The 18,914-nt window shown below is 41.7% G+C and overlaps 1 protein-coding gene across 1 annotated transcript in view; it reads right to left on the bottom strand.

Annotated features, from left to right (window-relative positions):
* The window catches only part of LPA (lipoprotein(a)), a 213,677-nt gene that overhangs the window by 180,940 nt on the left and 13,823 nt on the right, over positions 1–18,914 (bottom strand). The window contains 5 exon segments of the mRNA XM_063605063.1: positions 639–820; positions 7,717–7,876; positions 9,086–9,267; positions 13,263–13,422; positions 14,630–14,811. Of these exon segments, the coding sequence (XP_063461133.1) occupies positions 639–820; positions 7,717–7,876; positions 9,086–9,267; positions 13,263–13,422; positions 14,630–14,811 (866 nt within the window).

An 18,914-nucleotide genomic window follows, 5' to 3' on the forward strand; every position in this document is an offset into this window, starting at 1 on the left:
CTGCATCCTGAATTGCAGTAAAGTAGAAGTCTACTACTCTTTCTCTCTAGACCCCTCCCAGGTACAAGTGCCATCAGAAAGAGGTTTAAGGACACTGAGAAATCACTCCCTTCAAAGCCTAGGGCTGAAGAGCCTTAGAGCATTGGGAGCTCATATAGTGTTCCATAGACGCAGGGCCATATGGAATTAATGCAGCCCTGTTAGGTGTCTCGAGGGTGACAGGCTCCAGATCCACATTTTTCGGAATCTGCAACGCTGAAGATTGCACTGAATGTTGGCTACTTGAAGAAATCCCCAGACAAGCTTACTGGGACAGAAAGAATCACACACCTGACAGCATGTTACAATAAAAATTTTGGCTAAGACACTGAGATAGCCCATTTTACAACGAGGTGAGTTGTGAAGCCGATCACCATGGAAGGTTTGTGCCAATTCTGAAGACAAAGCCCACCCACGTTGCACCAGAAATCACTCCGCTGGCTCCCCCAGAGAGTGCACGGAGGCCTCCCCCAACGTGTCAGAACTCAGTCAACACTCGAGCATCCGTGTACCATTGAAGGCGACTGCATCCGTGGGAATTTCCACGGCTTTTCATCCCAGCATAGAAGCGTGTGGATATCTGGCCACAGACTCCTTACCTTGTTCGGAAGGAGCCTCTAGGCTTGGAACCGGGGTAACAGTCGGAGGCGCGACGGCAGTCCCTTCTGCCTCTGAGCATTGTGTCAGGTTGCAGTACTCCCACCTGACACTGGGATCCGTCGTATAACAATAAGGGGCTGCCACAGGATCTGGATTCCTGCAGTAGTTCATGATCAAGCCACTGGAAATTCCAAAACGATACACGTCACAAGAGGTGGGACAACATGCAGGGGCACCCCATACCCTCTCCTTTGTGCTGCAACAAGGTCATTACCGATGCCTCTCTAATATTCCCATTAAAAGTACCATATGATTGCCACCAGCAAAAATGGCTCTCAATCACTAACCCTCTCTGTCTGCACATTTCTCATACTTAATGGATTATTACTATTTTTTTAAAAAATGAATTCTAAAGTAACAAACGGTTCTTAGAAACACTGAGATGATACATACACATGGCCAAAAAACGATCAGAGTATTCTCCTTCTGCCTTCTGCCCAATCCATCTCTCTGGAATAACTGGTATGGATTTTGTCGTCTGTATTATGGAATTGTTTATTCACATACAAAAGTATATCTGTCTCTCTAGTTCTCCGTATCTCTCTCGGTAGGACTTCATATTCTAGTGTGGGAGTTGTAACTAACATGTAGTTCTTCAGAAAAAACATGGTATCCAGGAGCATAACCGTTCCAGGTCAACCCTCGCACTCTGTGTACTCAAAATGTAGTTAAAAGGCTCTACATTTCCCATGGCAGAGCACTGTGCAAATAGTATTATTGTTTGTCATTCCCATATCAGGTTGGTCAAGTAGGTTTGTTTCTGCAAGACTTCTCAAAGCTGCCCTGGAAAACTTGCTCCCAGGCAGGATGCAGCATCTCTAAAATGGGTTCCTGGGCAGGACCTTCTCTCCTGCTCTCAGTCTACCCTCTGCTGGCCGCAGCTACTCCGGGACTGAGGGAAAGGGGGATGAGTTGAAAGAACAGTGGGACCCATGGCATAAAGGAAGACGGCAGGGTGGACTAAGAGATCTGAAGAGGTCGGACAGCTACGGAGGAGCAGAAAAAAATGCATTAGGGAGCAAAGCAGGTGAGGAGTTTGGGCTGCGGGGATCTTGAAACATTCTCTCTTTCTTATGCCTCCCAAGAACGTTGCTCCAACCTCTCAGTATCCTCACTTTCACGACCTGTGGCTGCCTGAGAAAATGGGAAATGTATTATGGGCCATGGGGTTCCAACACGTCTCTCTGGAGACTCTAGACTTGTGGCCTAGTCCCAACCCCAGACCCTCCATTCCGGGAAGATGGTTCAATGAGCAACTGGATGTATAAGAGCCTGAGCTCCTGAAAGACTTCTAGTTCTTCCTTGGCTTCCGTCTTTTGAATGCATGGACTATTCTTATTATACCATACATCTCAGAGTTCAAAACTTTGTGATTGCTCTAGGATTTGCAATATTCCTTTGAACCCACACAGTAACCTTTTATTAATATGACACACCATCATGCATGAAGTAAGAAACTTACAATGGTACACTTTCAATTACTCCCCGCATGATTTATGCTACAGATTCAAATTGTTACCTCTACATATGCTGAAGTTAAATATCTTGCTATCATTTTGCTTCAAGTAGTCAACTCTCATTTAAAAAGATGTAGAAATTTGATCAAGAATATATTTTGCATTTACGTCTATCTACATTTGCCAATTGCTGGATTCTTCATTACGTGGGCTGCAGAAAGTCCCCTTCTTGTTCTATTGTTCTTCTACCTAATTCCTTCGGGTCACCTCTCTAGTTACATAAGCCTGCTGATTTTGAATTCTTACAGTTTCCAGTTTCCGTGTTTGGGGCAGTGCACAATATGCATTTATCCAACATAGATGATCTTCAAGGCATTTTATTGCTGGATTCAGCATTCCTGGTTGATCTCTTCTTGTTCCTTATTATCATTTTAACAATATTCCCTGGTATCCGGCTTCCAGTGTTTCTGAGGTGTACGCATTAGCAAATTGTATCACTGTGCTTCTGGGAAGACACAGCTATTTTTCCTCCAGTTTCTCGTGATATGTTTCTTCTTATTTTATCTTTGCCTTGTTATCTTTGAACTGTGATGTACAAAAGTACATCGCATGGGTTGTTTTTTTTTTCCGAAATTCCCTATTTGATCCCTTGAGTTTCGTGAATCTGTGATTTTTATTAATGTTCTTCATAATTGAAAAGTTATCAGCCATTCTTGATTCTGGTATTTGTTTCTATTCCAAACTCCCTTGCTCTTGTCTGTGACTTGCCTCCCACATGAAGGAAATCTTTTCATATTTTCCTACATTTCTGTGAGGCTCGGTTAATTTTATATTTCACTATTTCTTAACAGGTGTGCTTGTGTGTGTGTGCGTGTTGGAACTTGTGAGTTTTTGCGTGTGTGTGTGTGAGTACAGGTGTGTTTTGAATGTGGGTATGTGTGTGTAGCTCATTCTGTAGGTTCTGTAGAATTGTTTATTGATTAATTTTTTCCTCTGAAACATCTAAGTTGATCAGGCAGCCATACAGTAATGTTTTCATTTAAGACATACTTTTTTTATACTAGGTCTTTAATTTGATTTGGCTATTGTATACTGTTAATTTCTCTTGATATGATATCTGCTTTGTTCCATATTCTTTTTTTAAATATTTGAAATCAGTTATCGTACTGATATGTCAAATTTTCATGCAATTCTAATCATTTCTGTCATTTCTGAGCCTGTTTGTATTGCCTGATTTATTTCCTGGTCATGGATCACACGAAATGCTTTCCTACATGTAGTCAAATTTTAAATTTAGGACTCACTCTGGGGATACCACATAGCCGAGCCAATTGACTTTGTTGTTCACTTCTAAAGAAAGTTGAGATTTCCTCTCACAGGCAGTTCATTGACTTGGAAACCGATTTGATGCTTGGACACTTGCTTTTCAGCTGTGCAAGGGGTTGTCTGCAGCTGAATTTATTCTAGTAATATACTAATTGTACTTTTAAATTATGGCTGTTCTGGGGTCTCCACTGAATTGGCAATCTGTTCCGTGAGGACTCTCTTGTCTAGCTGGTAAGAACTCCAATATCCCAGAGTGCTATGTGATATCTGTCTTCTTTCTTGAGCTTGCTCTTCTGTTGTAGTTGCTGTTTCTCAGTAAATGTTCTTTGTCATACGTTCTTGCAGAACCATTTTCTGTGCACATGCAGTGTCATGTGAGGCCAACGACTGGAGGAGACTTCTATGCGTATACGGAAATAGCTCCTTTTCTCCAGAAACCAGCTTTTATTTGTAGCAGACCTAGAACATTTTAGCTACCACAGTCATCCCAAATTGCTATCCGTCTCCTCCATTCAGCAAGACAGCTACAGTCTGCTTGGGCTCCATCTCCTTGCTATTCAGTGCAGGAAGGTTATCCAGGAAGAAAGTCAAGGCATCTATGGAGTTGACCTCATCATTGCTCCTCTCTCAATTCTCTAGGTCCTCTACCATCTGTTGTCCCACATGTAGAAACCATTTTTCCATGTCTTTGGTAGCTGCTTGTGGCCAAAAAATTGGTCATGGGGTGGTCAGACCAGGGCTTCTGTCCATCTACCTGTCCCTTTTACTTTTCAGCATTGCTCTCTGTGCTGACTCTCATCTGCCTTCCTGCCTTGGCTCTTCTCTTGCTGGGAACCTGTATCCCTTCAGGCCACTGGTACTTACAACCAAGTGTTTTTCTCCCCGTTGGAATATACGTAGATATATAAAGAGATAAATTCACCTGTCCATAAATAAGCACATATTCTTTCCTCATGAGCCCAGACAGAAAAGGCAAACACAGTACCATGCTGTTCTGGTTACTGTAGCCTTGTAGTATAGTTTGAAGTCAGGTAGCATGTTGCCTCCAGCTTTGTTCTTTTGGCTTAGGATTGACTTGGCAATGCGTGCTCTTTTTTGGTTCAATACGATCTTTAAAGTAGTTTTTTCCAATTCTGTGAAGAAAGTCATTGGTAGCTTGATGGGGATGGCATTGAATCTATAAATTACCTCGGGCAGTGTGGCCATTTTCAAGATATTGATTCTTCCTACCCATGACCATGGAATGTTCTTCCATTTGTTTGTATCCTCTTTAATTTCATTGAGCAGTGGTTTGTAGTTCTCCTTGAAGAGGTCCTTCACATCCCTTGTAAGTTGGATTCCTAGGTAATTTATTCTCTTTGAAGCAATTGTGAATGGGAATTCACTCATGATTTGGCTGTTTGTCTGTTATTGGTGTATAAGAATGCTTGTGATTTTTACACATTGATTTTGTATCCTGAGATTTTGCTGAAGTTGCTTATCAGCTTAAGGAGATTTGGGGCTGAGACAATGGGGTTTTCTAGATATACAATCATGTCATCTGCAAATAGGGACAATTTGACTTCCTCTTTTCCTAACTGAATACCCTTCATTTCCTTCTCCTGCCTGATTGCCCTGGCCAGAACTTCCATACTATGTTGAATAGGAGTGGTGAGAGAGGGTATCCCTGTCTTGTGCCAGTTTTCAAAGGGAATGCTTCCAGTTTTTGCCCATTCAGTGTGATATCGGCTGTGGGTTTGTCATAGACATCTCTTATTATTTTGAGATATGTCCCATCAATACCTAATTTATTCAGAGTTTTTAGCATGAAGGGTTGTCGAATTTTGTCAAAGGCCTTTTCTGCATCTATTGAGATAATCATGAGGTTTTTATCATTGGTTCTGTTTATATGCTGGATTACATTTATTGATTTGCATATGTTGAAACAGCCTTGCATCTCAGGGATGAAGTCCACTTGATCATGGTGGATAAGCTTTTTGATGTGCTGCTGGATTCGGTTTGCCAATATTTTATTGAGGATTCTTGCATCAATGTTCATCAGGGATATTGGTCTAAAATTCTCTTTTTTTGTTGTTGTGTCTCTGCCAGGCTTTGGTATCAGGATGATGCTGGCCCCATAAAATGAGTTAGGGAGGATTCCCTCTTTTTCTATTGATTGGAATAGTTTCAGAAGGAATGGTACCACCTCCTCCTTGTACCTCTGGTAGAATTCGGCTGTGAATCCATCTGGTCCCGGACTTTTTTTGGTTGGTAAGCTATTAATTATTGCCTCAATTACAGAGCCTGTTATTGGTCTATTCACAGATTCAACTTCTTCCTGGTTTAGTCTTGGGAGGAGTTGAGGAATTTATCCATTTCTTCTAGATTTTCTAGTTTATTTGCGTAGAGGTGTTTATAGTATCTATAGTATAGTATCTGATGGTACTTTGTATTTCTGTGGGATCGGTGGTGATATACCCTTTATAATTTTTTATTGCTTCTATTTGATTCTTCTCTCTTTTCTTCTTTATTAGTCTTGCTAGCGGTCTATCAATTTTGTTGATCACAACTACCTTATCATTTACAAACCTGACAAAAACAAGAAATGGGGAAAGGATTCCCCATTTAATACATGGTGCTGGGAAAACTGCCTAGCCATATGTAGAAAGCAGAAACTGGATCCCTTCCTTACACTTTATACAAAAAATAATTCAAGACAGATTAAAGACTTAAATGTTAGACCTAAAACCATAAAAACCCTAGAAGAAAACCTAGGCAATACCATTCAGGACATAGGCATGGGCAAGGACTTCATGTCTAAAACACCAAAAGCAATGGCAACAAAAGCCAAAATTGACAAATGGGATCTAATTAAACTAAAGAGCTTCTGCACAGCAAAAGAAACTACCATCAGAGTGAACGGGCAACTTACAGAATGGGAGAAAATTTTTGCAATCTACTCATCTGACAAAGGGCTAATATCCAGAATCTACAATGAACTCAAACAAATTTACAAGAAAAAAATAAACAACCCCATCAACAAATGGGCAAAGGATATGAACAGACACTTCTGAAAAGAAGACATTTATGCAGCCAAAAGACACATGAAAAAACGCTCATCATCACTGGCCATCAGAGAAGTGCAAATCAAACCCACAATGAGATATCATCTCACACCAGTTAGAATGGCGATCATTAAAAAGTCAGAAAACACCAGGTGCTGGAGAGGATGTTTAGAAATAGGAACACTTTTACACTGTTGGTGGGACGGCAAACTAGTTCAACCATTGTGGAAGTCAGTGTGGCGATTACTCAAGGATCTAGAACTAGAAATACCATTTGACCCAGCCATCCCATTACCAGGTATATGCCCAAAGGATTATAAATCATGCTGCAATAAAGACACATGCACATGTATGTTTATTGTGGCACCATTCACAATAGCAAAGACTTGAAACCAATCCAAATGTCCAACAATGATAGACTGGATTAAGAAAATGTGGCACATATACACCATGGAATACTATGCAGCCATAAAAAAGGATGAGTTCATGTCTTTTGTAGGGACATGGATGAAGCTAGAACCATCATTCTCAGCAAACTATCACAACCATGAAAAACCAAATACAGCATGCTCTCACTCATAGGTGGGAATTGAACAATGAAAACACATGGACACAGGAAGGGGATCATCACAACCCAGGGCCTGTTGTGGGGTGGTGGGAGGGAGGAGGGATAGCATTACGAGATATACCTAATGTTAAATGATGAGTTAATGGGTGCAGCACACCAATATGACACAAGTATACATAAATAACAAACCTGCACGTTGTGCACATGTACCCTAAAACTTAAAGTAGAATAAAAAAAAAAAAAGAGGCAAACACAACCTTCCCTTCAGGAACTGGAAGTCAGAATAACAGAATTCCAATTGGAAAGTCTTCTTTGACCCTTAGTGGGTGTTGTGGAAGGGTAATCTAAGTGTTTGGTCATTTGCCATTCTGACTTTCTTGATAATGTGATCTCCTCGCCTCCAGATTTCCCTTCTGCTCCATAAAACTAGGAGGAAGGAAAGGTAGCTTAACATTTCTCTTCTTTCAGACCTTTAGCTTCCAGGCAATCATCCTGAGACATTTTGCTACGCCATCTGCATCTGACACAAGTTGAGTTCGGAGAACTCAGCTTGAAGCATGTCTCTTGTCACAGAAACTTCAGTTGGCCCTTTATTCTCTTATGGTAAAGAACAAAGACATACGCATTTGGATAGTATTCTGGGGTCCGACTATGCGAGTGTGGTGTCATAGATGACCAAGCTTGGCAGGTTCTTCCTGTGACAGTCTTGAAGTATGTGCCTCGATAACTGTGTCCATTACCGTGGTAGCACTCCTGCACCCCAGGTCTTTGCTCAGTCGGTGCTGAAATGAAAACACAAGAAATCAAGCTGAGTATCTCTGAGAACAGAGAAACATGTGAAGCCATTTATGACACAACCAGAAAGGAGTCTATGAGATTTATGACTGTACTCTTTTCCTTATCCGCAGGCAGATGGATGTGAGAAAACCAACCAACAAACAAACACCAAAGCAACAGATTCCTACCATTCTAGAACTGTAGTAAGTTCTTGGAAATATTTCACCTGACACCTTAGAGAAAGAAAACATATCAGAATCCCTCTCATTGGAAAGTGTGCTCACAAGCAAGCGCCTTTCTAGGAAACTACTGAATGTTCTTGCAAAGGGCACTGGATTTGGTAAAGCAGGCTACAGGTGGTAATTGGCTGTCGGGGGCAGAGGTGGGCATAGACATCGAAATTTTCATGTTTCCCTAGACCGTTGATCATGAAAGCCAAGGCCTTTGGCTTCCGGGCCATGGGGCAGAAAACGGTCCTATATATCTGACTGAAGGCAAAGACACTTTGCTTCTCAGGGATGTGTGCAGGCCAAAAGCTTATTCCTTTGGAGGAGAAAGGGAATCCTCTCGTGCCCCACATCCTGAATTGCAATAAAGTAGAAGTCTATTGCTCTTTCTCTCCAGACCCCTCACGGGTACAAGTGTCATCAGAAAGAGGTTTAAGAACACTGAGAAATCACTCCCTTCAAAGCCTAGGGTTGAAGAGCCTTAGAGCATTGGGAGCTCATGTACTACTCCATAGATCCAGGAATTAATGCAGCCCTGTTAGGTTTCTTGAGGGTGACAGGCTCCGGAGCCACATTTCTCGGAATCTGCAATGCTGAAGATTCCACTGAATGCTTTCTACTTGAAGAAATCCCAGCAAAAGCTTACCGGCTTGGAAAGAGTCACACACCTCACAGCATGTTACAATAAAAATTTTAGCTAAGATACTGAGTTACCCGTTTTACAATGAGGTGAGTTGTGAAGTCGATCACCCTGGAGGGTTTGCTCCCATCCTAAAGACACAGCCCACCCTCGTTGCACCAGAAATCACTCCGCTGGCTCCCCCAGAGAGTGCACGGAGGCTTCCTCCTACGTGGCAGAACTCAGTCAACACTCGAGCATCCGTGTACCGTTGAAGGCTGCTGCATCAGTGGGAATTTCCATGGCTTTTCATCCCAGCATCGAAGCGTGTAGATGTATTTGTAGATGTCTGGCCACAGACTCCTTACCTTGTTCGGAAAGAGCCTCTAGGCTTGGAAGCGGAGTAACAGTCGGAGGCACGACGGCAGTCCCTTCTGCCTCTGAGCATTGTGTCAGGTTGCAGTACTCCCACCTGACACTGGGATCCATCGTATAACAATAAGGGGCTGCCACAGGATCTGGATTCCTGCAGTAGTTCATGATCAAGCCACTGGAAATTCCAAAATGATACACGTCAGAAGAAGTGGGACAATATGCAGGGGCACCTCACACCCTCTCCTGTGTGCTGCAACAAGCTCATTACTGGTGCCTTTCTAATATTCCCATTAAAAGTACCATATGATTGCCACAAGCACAAATGGCTCTCAATCACTAATCCTCTCTGTACATTTCTCACACTTAATAGATTATTACAATTAAAAAAAAAGCCTGAAGTAGCAAACGCTTCTTACAAATACTGAGATAACACACACACGTGGCCAAAAATTGATCAGAGTATTCTCCTTCTGCCTTCTGCCCAATCCATCTCTCTGGAATAACTGGTATGGATTTTGACGTCCATATTGTGGAATTGTTTATTCACATACAAATGTATCTCTATCTGTCTAGTTCTCCATATCTCTCAGTAGGACTTCATGTGCTAATGTGGGAGTTGTAACTAACATGTAGTTCTTTAGAGAAAACATGGAGGAAAAAGGTTATCCAGGAGGATAACCTTGCCAGGTCAACCTTCACACTCCGTGTACTCAAAACCTCGCGAAAAGGCTCAACCTTTCCCATGGAAAAGCATTGTGCAAATAGTATTACTGTCTGTCATTCCCATATCAGGTTGGTCAAGTAGGTTTGTTTCTGCAAGACTTCTCAAAGCTGCCCTGGAAAACTTGCTCCCAGGCAGGATGCAGCATCTCTAGAATGGGTTCCTGGGCAGGACCTTCTCCCCTGCTCTCAGTCTGTCCTCTGCAGACTGCAGCGATTCCGGAACTGAGAGAAAGGGGGATGAGTTGAAAGAACAGTGGAACCCATGGCATAAAGGAAGACAGCAGGGTAGACTAAGAGAGCTGCAAAGGTCGGACAGCTACGTAGGAACAGTGCATTAGGGGGCAAAGCAGGTGAGGAGTTTGGGCTGCGGGGATCTTGAAGCATACGCTCTTCCTTATGCCTCCCAAGAACGTTGCTCCAACCTCTCAGTATCCTCACATTCATGACCTGTGGCTGCCTGAGAAAATGGGAAATGTATTACGGGCCATGGGGATCCAACACTGTGTCTCTAGAGACTCTACACATGTGGCCTAGTCTCAACCCTACACCATGCATTCCAGGAAGCTGGTTCAATGAGCAACTGGATGTGTTCAGAGCTTGAGTACTTGAAAGACTTCTAGTTCTTCATTGGCTTCCCTCTTTTGAATGCATGGAATATTCTTACTATACCATAAACCTCAAAGTTCAAAACTTTGTGATTGCTCTAGGATTTGCCATAGAGCCATTGAACGCACACAGTAACCTTTTATTAATATTACATACCATCGTGCATGAAGTGAGAAACTTACAATGGTACACTTCCAGTTATTCCCTACATGATTTATGCTACATGTACAAATTGTTACCTCTACATATGCTAAAGTTAAATATCTTGCTATCATTTTGTTTCAAGTAGTCAACTCTCATTTACAAAGATACAGAATTTTTATCAAGAAAATATTTTGCATTTACATCTATCTACATTTGCCAATTGCTCGATTCAACATTACATGGGCTGCAGAAAGATCCCTTCTTGTTCCCTTCTTCTTCTACCTAACTCCTTCAGGTCATCTCTCTTGCTACATAATCCTGCTGGTTTGGAATTCTTACAGTTTCCGGTTTCTTTGTTTGGGGCAGTGCACAATATGCATTTACCCAACATGGATGATCTTCAAGGCATTTTATTGCTGGAGTCAGCATTCTCGGTTGATCTCTTCTTGTTCCTCATTATCATTTTAATAATATTCCCTGGTATCTGACTTCCAGTGTTTCTGAGGTGAATGCATTAGCAATTTGTATCACTGTACTTCTAGTAAGACAGAGCTCTTTTTCCTCCAGTTTCTCGTGAGATGTTCCTTCTTATTATATCTTGGCCTTGTTACCTTCAGACTGTGATGTACAGAAGTACATCGTATAGATTTTTTTATTCGAAATTCCCTATTGGATCCCTTGAGTTTCATGAATCTGTGATGTTTTTAATGTTCTTCATAAATGAAAACTTATCAGCCATCCTTGATTCTGGTATTTGTTTCTATTCCAAATGCCCTTGCTCTTTTCCGTGACTTGCTTCCCACACGCAGGAAATCTTTTCATATTTTCCTACATGTCTCTGAGGCTCAGTTGATTGTATATTTCACTATTTCTTCAGGGGTGGACTTTGTGTGTGTTTGTGTGTGTGTGAGAACGTGTGAGGTTTTGCATGTGTTTGTGTGTATGGGTGTGTTTTGAATGTGGGTGTGTGTGTGTAGCTCATTCTGTAGGTTCTGTAGAATTGTTTCCGCTTATTTTTTTCCTCTGAAACGTCTAAATTGATCAGGTGGCCATACAATAATTTTTTCAGTTAAGACACAATTTTTGTATACTAGCTCTTTAATATGACTTGGCTATTCTATACTGTGAATTTCTCTTGATATGATATCTGCTTTGTTGCATATTCTTTTTTTAAATATTTGAAATCAGTTGTCATAGTGATATGTCAAATTTTCATGCAATTCTAATCACTTCTGTCATTTCTGAGCCTGTTTGTATTGCCTGATTTATTTCCTGGTCTTGGATCACACGAAATGCTTTTCTACATGTAGTCAAATTTTAAATTTAAGACTCACTCTGGGGATACCGCATAGCTGAGCCAATTGACTTTGCTGTTTACTTCTAAAGAAAGTTGAGATTTCCTCTCACAGGCAGTTCATTGATTGGAAACCGATCTGGTGTTTGGACACTTGCTTTTCAGCTGTGCAACGGGTTGTCTGCAGATGCCTTTATTCTAGTAATATACTTATTGTACTTTAAATTATGGCTGTTCTGGGGTCTCCACTGAATTAGCAATGTGTTCCATGAGGACTCTCTCGTCTAGCTGGTAGGAACTACAATATCCCAGAGTGCTATGTGATCTCTCTCTTCTTTATTGAGCTTGCTGTTCTCTTGTAGTTGCTGCTTCTCAGTAAATATTCTTTGCCACACTTTCTTGTAGAGCCATTATCTGTGCACATGCAACGTCATGTCAGGCCAACGACTGGAGGAGACTTCTATGCGTATTTGTAGATCTCCTTTCCTCCACAAACCAGTTCTTATTTGTAGCAGACCTAGAAAATTTCAGCTACCACAGTCATCCCAAACTCCAGTCCCTCACCTCCGTTCAGCAAGATGGCTACAGTCTGCTTGGGCTCCATCTCCTTGCTATTCAGCGCAGGAAGGCTATCCAGGAAGAAAGTCAAGGCATCCATGGAGTTGAGCTCATCATTGGCCCTCTCTCAAATCTCTAGGTCCTCCACCATCTGTTGTCCCACATGTAGAAACCATTATTCCGTGTCTCTCATAGTCTCTTGTGGCAAAAAATTGGCCATGGGGTAGTCAAACCCGGGCTTCTGCCCATCTACCCGTCCCTTTTACTGTTCAGCATCCCTCTGTTTGCTGACGCTCATCTACCTTCCTGCCTTGGCTCTTCTCTTGCTGGGAACCTGTATCCCTTCAGGCCACTGTTACTTAGGACTGAGTGATTTTTCCCCATTGGAATATACATAGATATAGAAAAAGATAAATTCACCTGTACATAAATAAGCACTTATTCTTTCCTCATGAGCCCAGAAAGAAAAGGCAAACACAACCTTCCCTTCAGGAATTGAAGTCAAAATAACGGAATTCCAATTGGAAAGATTTCATTGACCCTTAGTGGGTTGTGTGGAAGGGTAATCTAAGTGTTTAGTCATGTGTCTTTCTCACATTCTTCATAATGTGATGTCCTCACTTCCAGATTTCCCTTCTGCTCAATAAAACTAGGAGGAAGGAGAGGCAGCTTAACATTTCTCTTCCCTCAGACCCTTAGCTCCAAGGCAATCATCCTGAGACATTTTGCTACGCCATCTGCATCTGTCACAAGTTGAGTTCGGAGAACTCAGCTTGAAACACATCTCTTCTAACAGAAACTTCAGTTGGCCCTCTCTTCTCTTATGGTAAAGAACAAAGACATACGCATTTGGGTAGTATTCTGGGGTCCGACGATGCGAGTGTGGTGTCCTAGATGACCAAGCTTGGCAGGTTCTTCCTGTGACAGTGGTGGAGTATGTGCCTCGATAACTGTGTCCATTACCGTGGTAGCACTCCTGCACCTCAGGCCGTTGCTCAGTCGGTGCTGAAATGAAAACGCAAGAAATCAAGCTGCATATCTCTGGGAACAGGAAACATGTGAAGCCATTTATGACACAACCAGAAAGGAGTGTATGAGAATTATGACCGTGCTTTTTTCCTTATCTGTAGGCAGATGGATGTCAGAAAACCAACCAAAAAACAAACACCAAAGCAACAGATTCCTACCATTCTAGAAACATAGTAAGTTCTTGGAAATATTTCACCTGATACCTTAGAGAAACAGAACAGATCAGAATCCTTCTCATTGAAATGTGGGCTCACGAGGTAGCACCTTTCCAGAAAACTCTACTGAATCTTCATGCAAAGGGCACTGCGTTTGGCAATGTGGGCTGCAGGTGGTAATTGGCTGTCGGGGGCAGAGGTGGGGACAGACATGGAAATTTTGCATGTTTCCCTAGACCGTTGATCATGAAAGCCAAGACCTTTGGCTTCCAGGCCATGGGGTAGAAAACGGTCATATATATCTGACTCAAAGCAACGATACTTTGCTTCTCAGGGATGTTTGCAGGCCAAAAGCTTATTCCTTTGGAGGAGAGAGGGAATCCTCTCATGCCCCGCATCCTGAATTGCAGTAAAGTAGAAGTCTACTACTCTTTCTGTCTAGACCCCTCACAGGTACAAGTGTCATCAGAAAGAGGTTTAAGAACACTGAGAAATCACTCCCTTCAAAGCCTAGGGTTGCAGAGCCTTAGAGCATTGGGAGCTCATGTACTGCTCCATAGACCCAGGGCCATATGGAATTAATGCAGCCCTGTTAGGTTTCTCAAGGGTGACAGGCTCCAGAGCCACATTTCTCAGAATCTGCAATGCTGAAGATTGCTCTGAATGTTGGCTACTTGAAGAAATCCCTGGAAAACCTTACTGGCTTGGAGAGAGTGACACACCTGACAGCATGTTACAATAAAAATTTCAGCTGAGACACTGAGATAGCCCATTTTAGAACGAGGTGAGTTATGACATCGATCACCCTGGAGGGTCTGTGCCCATCCTAAAGCCACAGCCCTCCACATTGCACAAGAAATCACTCCGCTGGCTCCCCCAGAGAGTGCACGGAGGCTTCCTCCTACATGGTAGAACTCAGTCAACACTCGAGCATCGTTTACCATTGAAGGCTGCTACATCAGTGGGAATTTCCATGGCTTTTCGTCCCAGCATCGAAGCGTGTAGATGTCTGGCCACAGACTCCTTACCTTGTTCGGAAGGAACCTCTAGGCTTGGAACCGGGGTAACAGTCGGAGGCGCGACGGCAGTCCCTTCTGCCTCTGAGCACTGTGTCAGGTTGCAGTACTCCCACCTGACACTGGGATCCGTCGTATAACAATAAGGGGCTGCCACAGGATCTGGATTCCTGCAGTAGTTCATGATCAAACCACTGGAAATTCCAAAACGATACACGTCACAAGAGGTGGGACAACATGCAGGGGCACCCCACACCCTCTCCTTTGTGCTGCAACAAGCTCATTACCGGTGCCTTTCTAATATTCCCATTAAAAGTATCATATGATTGCCACCAGCAAAAATGGCTCTCAATCACTAATCCTCTCTGCACATTTCTCATGCTTAATAGATTACTGTATTTAAAAAAAAACCTCTAAAGCAGCAAATGCTTCTTAGACACACTGAGATTATACATACTTGTGGCCAAAAAACGATCAGAGTATTCTCCTTCTGCCTTCTGCCCAATCCATCTCTCTGGAATAACTGGTATGGATTTTGATGTGTGTATTGTGGAATTGTTTATTCACATAGAAAAGTATCTCTATCTGTCTAGCTCTCCATATCTCTCTCAGTAGGACTTCATATTCTAATGTGTGAGTTGCAACTAACATGCAGTTCTTCAGAGAATACATGGCATCCAGGAGGACAACCTTTCCAGGTCAACCTTCAGACTATATGTACTCAAAACCTAGTGAAAAGGCTCTACCTTTCCCATGGAAAAGCATTGTGCAAATAGTATTACTGTCTGTCATTCCCATATCATGCGGGTCAAGTAGGTTTGTTTCTGCAAGACTTCTCCAAGCTGCCCTGGAAAACTTTCTCCCAGGTAGGATGCAATATCTCTAGAATGGGTTCCTGGGCAGGACGTTCTCTCCTGCTCTCTGTCTATCCTCTGCTGGCTGCAGCCACTCTGGAACTGAGGTAAAGGGGCATGAGTTGAAAGAACATTGGGACCCATGGCATAAAGGAAGACGGCCGGGTACACTATGAGATGTGAAGAGGTCTGTCAGCTACGGAGGATTCAGAAAACAACGAATTCGGTGAGGAAAGCAGGTGAGGAGTTTGGGCTGCGGGGATCTGATCTTGAAGCATTCGCTCTTCCTTATGCCTCCCAAGAACGTTGCTCCAACCTCTCAGTATCCTCACATTCATGACCTGTGGCTGCCTGAGAAAATGGGAAATGTATTATGGGCCATGGGGATCCAACACTGTCTCTCTAGAGACTCTACACTTGTGGCCTAGTCTCAATCCCAGACCCTCCATTCCAGGAAGCTGGGTAAATGAGCAAAGGGATATATAAGAGTCCGAGCTTGTGACAAATTTCTTTCTTCCTTGGCTTCTCTCTTTTGAAAACATGGAATATTCTTACTATGCAATATACCTCAGCGTTCAAAACTTGGTGATTGCTCTAGGATTTGCAATATCCCTTTTAACCCACACAGTAATCTTTTATTAATATTACATATCATTGTGCATGAGGTAAGAAAGTTTCAATGGTACACTTCCAATTATTCCCTACCTGATTTATGCTACATGTTCAAATTCTTACCTCTACATATGCTAAAATTAAACATGTTGCTATAATTTTTCTTCAAATAGTCAACTCTCCTTTAAAAATGTATAGAAATTTGGTCAAGAAAACGTTTTGCATTTTCATCTACATTTGCCAGTTGCTGGGTTCTTCATTACATGGGCTGCAGAAAGTTCCCTTCTCATTCTATTCTTCTTCTACCTAATTCCTTTGGGTCACCTCTCTTGTTACATCAGCCTGCTGATTCCAAATTCTTAAAGTTTCCGGTTTCTTTGTTTAGGGCAGTGCACAATATACATTTATGCAACATGGATGACCTTCAAGGCATTTTATTGCTGGATTTAGCATTCTCGGTTGATCTCTTCTTGTTCCTGTTTACCATATTAATAACATTCCCGGTATCTGGCTTCCAGTGTTTTTGACGAGGTAGCATTAGCAATTTGTATCACTGTTCTAGCAAGAAACAGCTCATTTTTCCTCGGTTTCTTGTAAGAAGTTTCTTATTATACCTTTGTCTTCTTACCGTCAAACTGTGAAGTACAAAGGTGCATCATACCAAATTTTTTCTTTTTTTCAAAATCCCTATTTGATCCATTGAGTTTCCTGATTTTGTGATTTTGTTAACATTCTTCATAATTGAAAAGTTTTCAGCCATCCTTGATTCTGGTATTTTTTTCTGTTCCAATCTCCCTTTCTCTTTTCTGTGACTTGCTTCCCACATGAAGGAAATCTTTTCCTATTTTGCAACATGTCTGTGAGGTTCGGTTGATTTTCTTTTTCACTATTTCTTGAGGGGTGTGTTTGTGTGTGTGTGTGTGTGAGAGAGCTTGTGAGTTTTTCCGTGTGTGTCTGTATGGGTGCGTTTTGTGTGTGTGTGTGTGTGTGTATGAACTTGTGAGTTTTTGCACGTGTGTGTATGGGTGTGTTGTCTGTGTGTGTATGTGTGTAGTTGGTTCTGTAGAATTGATTTTTGGTTAGTTTCTTCATCGGAAGCGTCTAAATTGATCAGGCAGCCATCCAGTAAGTTTTTCATTTAAGACATAGCTTTTTACACTAGGTATTTAATTTTATTTGGCTATTCAATACTGTTACTTTCTTTTGATATTTTATCTGCTTTATTCCATATGCATCTTTTTGTAAATATTTGAAACAGTTGTCATAGTGATATGTCAAATTTTCAGGCAATTCTTCCATTATTCTTCTACCTAATTCCTTCGGGTCACCTCTCTTGTTACATAAGCCTGCTGATTCCAAAATCTTACAATTTCCAGTTTCCTTGTTTGGGGCAGTGCACAATATGCATTTATCCAACATGGATCATATTCAAGGCATTTTATTGCTGGATTCAGCATTCTCGCTTGATCTCTTCTTGTTCCTGATTATCATTTTAATAATATTCCCTGTTATCTGACTTCCACTGTTTCTGAGGTGAACGCATTAGCAATTATTATCACAGTACTTCTAGGAAGACACAGCTCTCAGCTCTTTTTCCTCCGGTTTCTAGTGAGATGTTTCTTCTTATTATATCTTTGCCTTGTTACCTTCGAACTGTGATGCAGAGAAGTGCATAATGCAGGATGTTTATTTTTCTCAAAATTCCCTATTTCATCCGTGGAGTTTCATGAGTCTATGATTTTTTAAATACTCTTCATAATTGAAAAGTTATCAGCCATCCTTCGTTCTGGTATTTGTTTCTATTCCAAACTCCCTTGCTCTTTTCTGCGACTTGTTTCCCACATGCAGGAAATCTTTTCATATTTTCCTACATGTCTGTGAGTCTTCCTTAAATTTATATTTCACTATTTTTTTAGGGGCGTATTTGTGTGTGTGTGTTTGTCTGGGTGTGTCTGTGTTAGAACTTGTGAGTTTTTGCATCTGTGTCCAAGGCTGTGTTTTGAATGTGTGTGTCTGTGTACCTCGTTCTGTAGGTTGTGTAGAATTGTTTCTGGTTAATTATTTTTTCTGAAACATCTAAATTGATCAGGTGGCCATAAACTAATTTTTTCGCTTAACACATACATTTTTTAGACTACTTCTTTAATTTCATTTGTCTATTATACACTGTTAATTTCTCCTGATATGATACCTGCTTTCATGCCTATTCTTTTTTAAAATATTTGAAATGAGTTATCGTACTGATATGTCAAATTTTCATGCAATTCTAATCATTTCTGTCATTTCTGAGCCTGTTTGTATTGCCCAACTTATTTCCTCGTCATGGATCACACGAAATGCTTTTCTACATGGAGTCATATTGTAAATTTACGACTAACTCTGGGGATACCGCATAGCTGAGGCCATTGACTTTGTTGTTTACTTCTAAAGAGAGATGAGATTTCTTCTCACAGGCAGTTCATTGATTGGAAACTGATTTGATGCTTGGACACTTGCTTCTCAGCTGTGCAAGCGGTTGTCTGCAGCTGAATTTATTCTAGTAATATACTAATTGTACTTTTAACTTACGGCTGTTTTGGGGTCTCCACTGAACTGGCAATGTGTTCCGTGAGGACTCTCTGGTCTAGCTGGGAAGAACTCCAGTATCCCAGAGTGCTATGTGATCTCTCTCTTTATTGAGCTTCCTATGCTCTTGTAGTTGTTCTTTCTCAGTAAATGTTCTTTGCCATACTTTTCCGTGGAACCGTTTTCTGTGCACAGGCAGCGTCATGTCAGGCCAACGACTGGAGGAGACTTCTATGCGTATTTGTAGAGCTCTTTTCCTCCACAAA

Source organism: Pan paniscus, chromosome 5 (assembly GCF_029289425.2).
Source record: "Pan paniscus chromosome 5, NHGRI_mPanPan1-v2.0_pri, whole genome shotgun sequence".
Taxonomy (NCBI): Eukaryota; Metazoa; Chordata; class Mammalia; order Primates; family Hominidae; genus Pan; species Pan paniscus.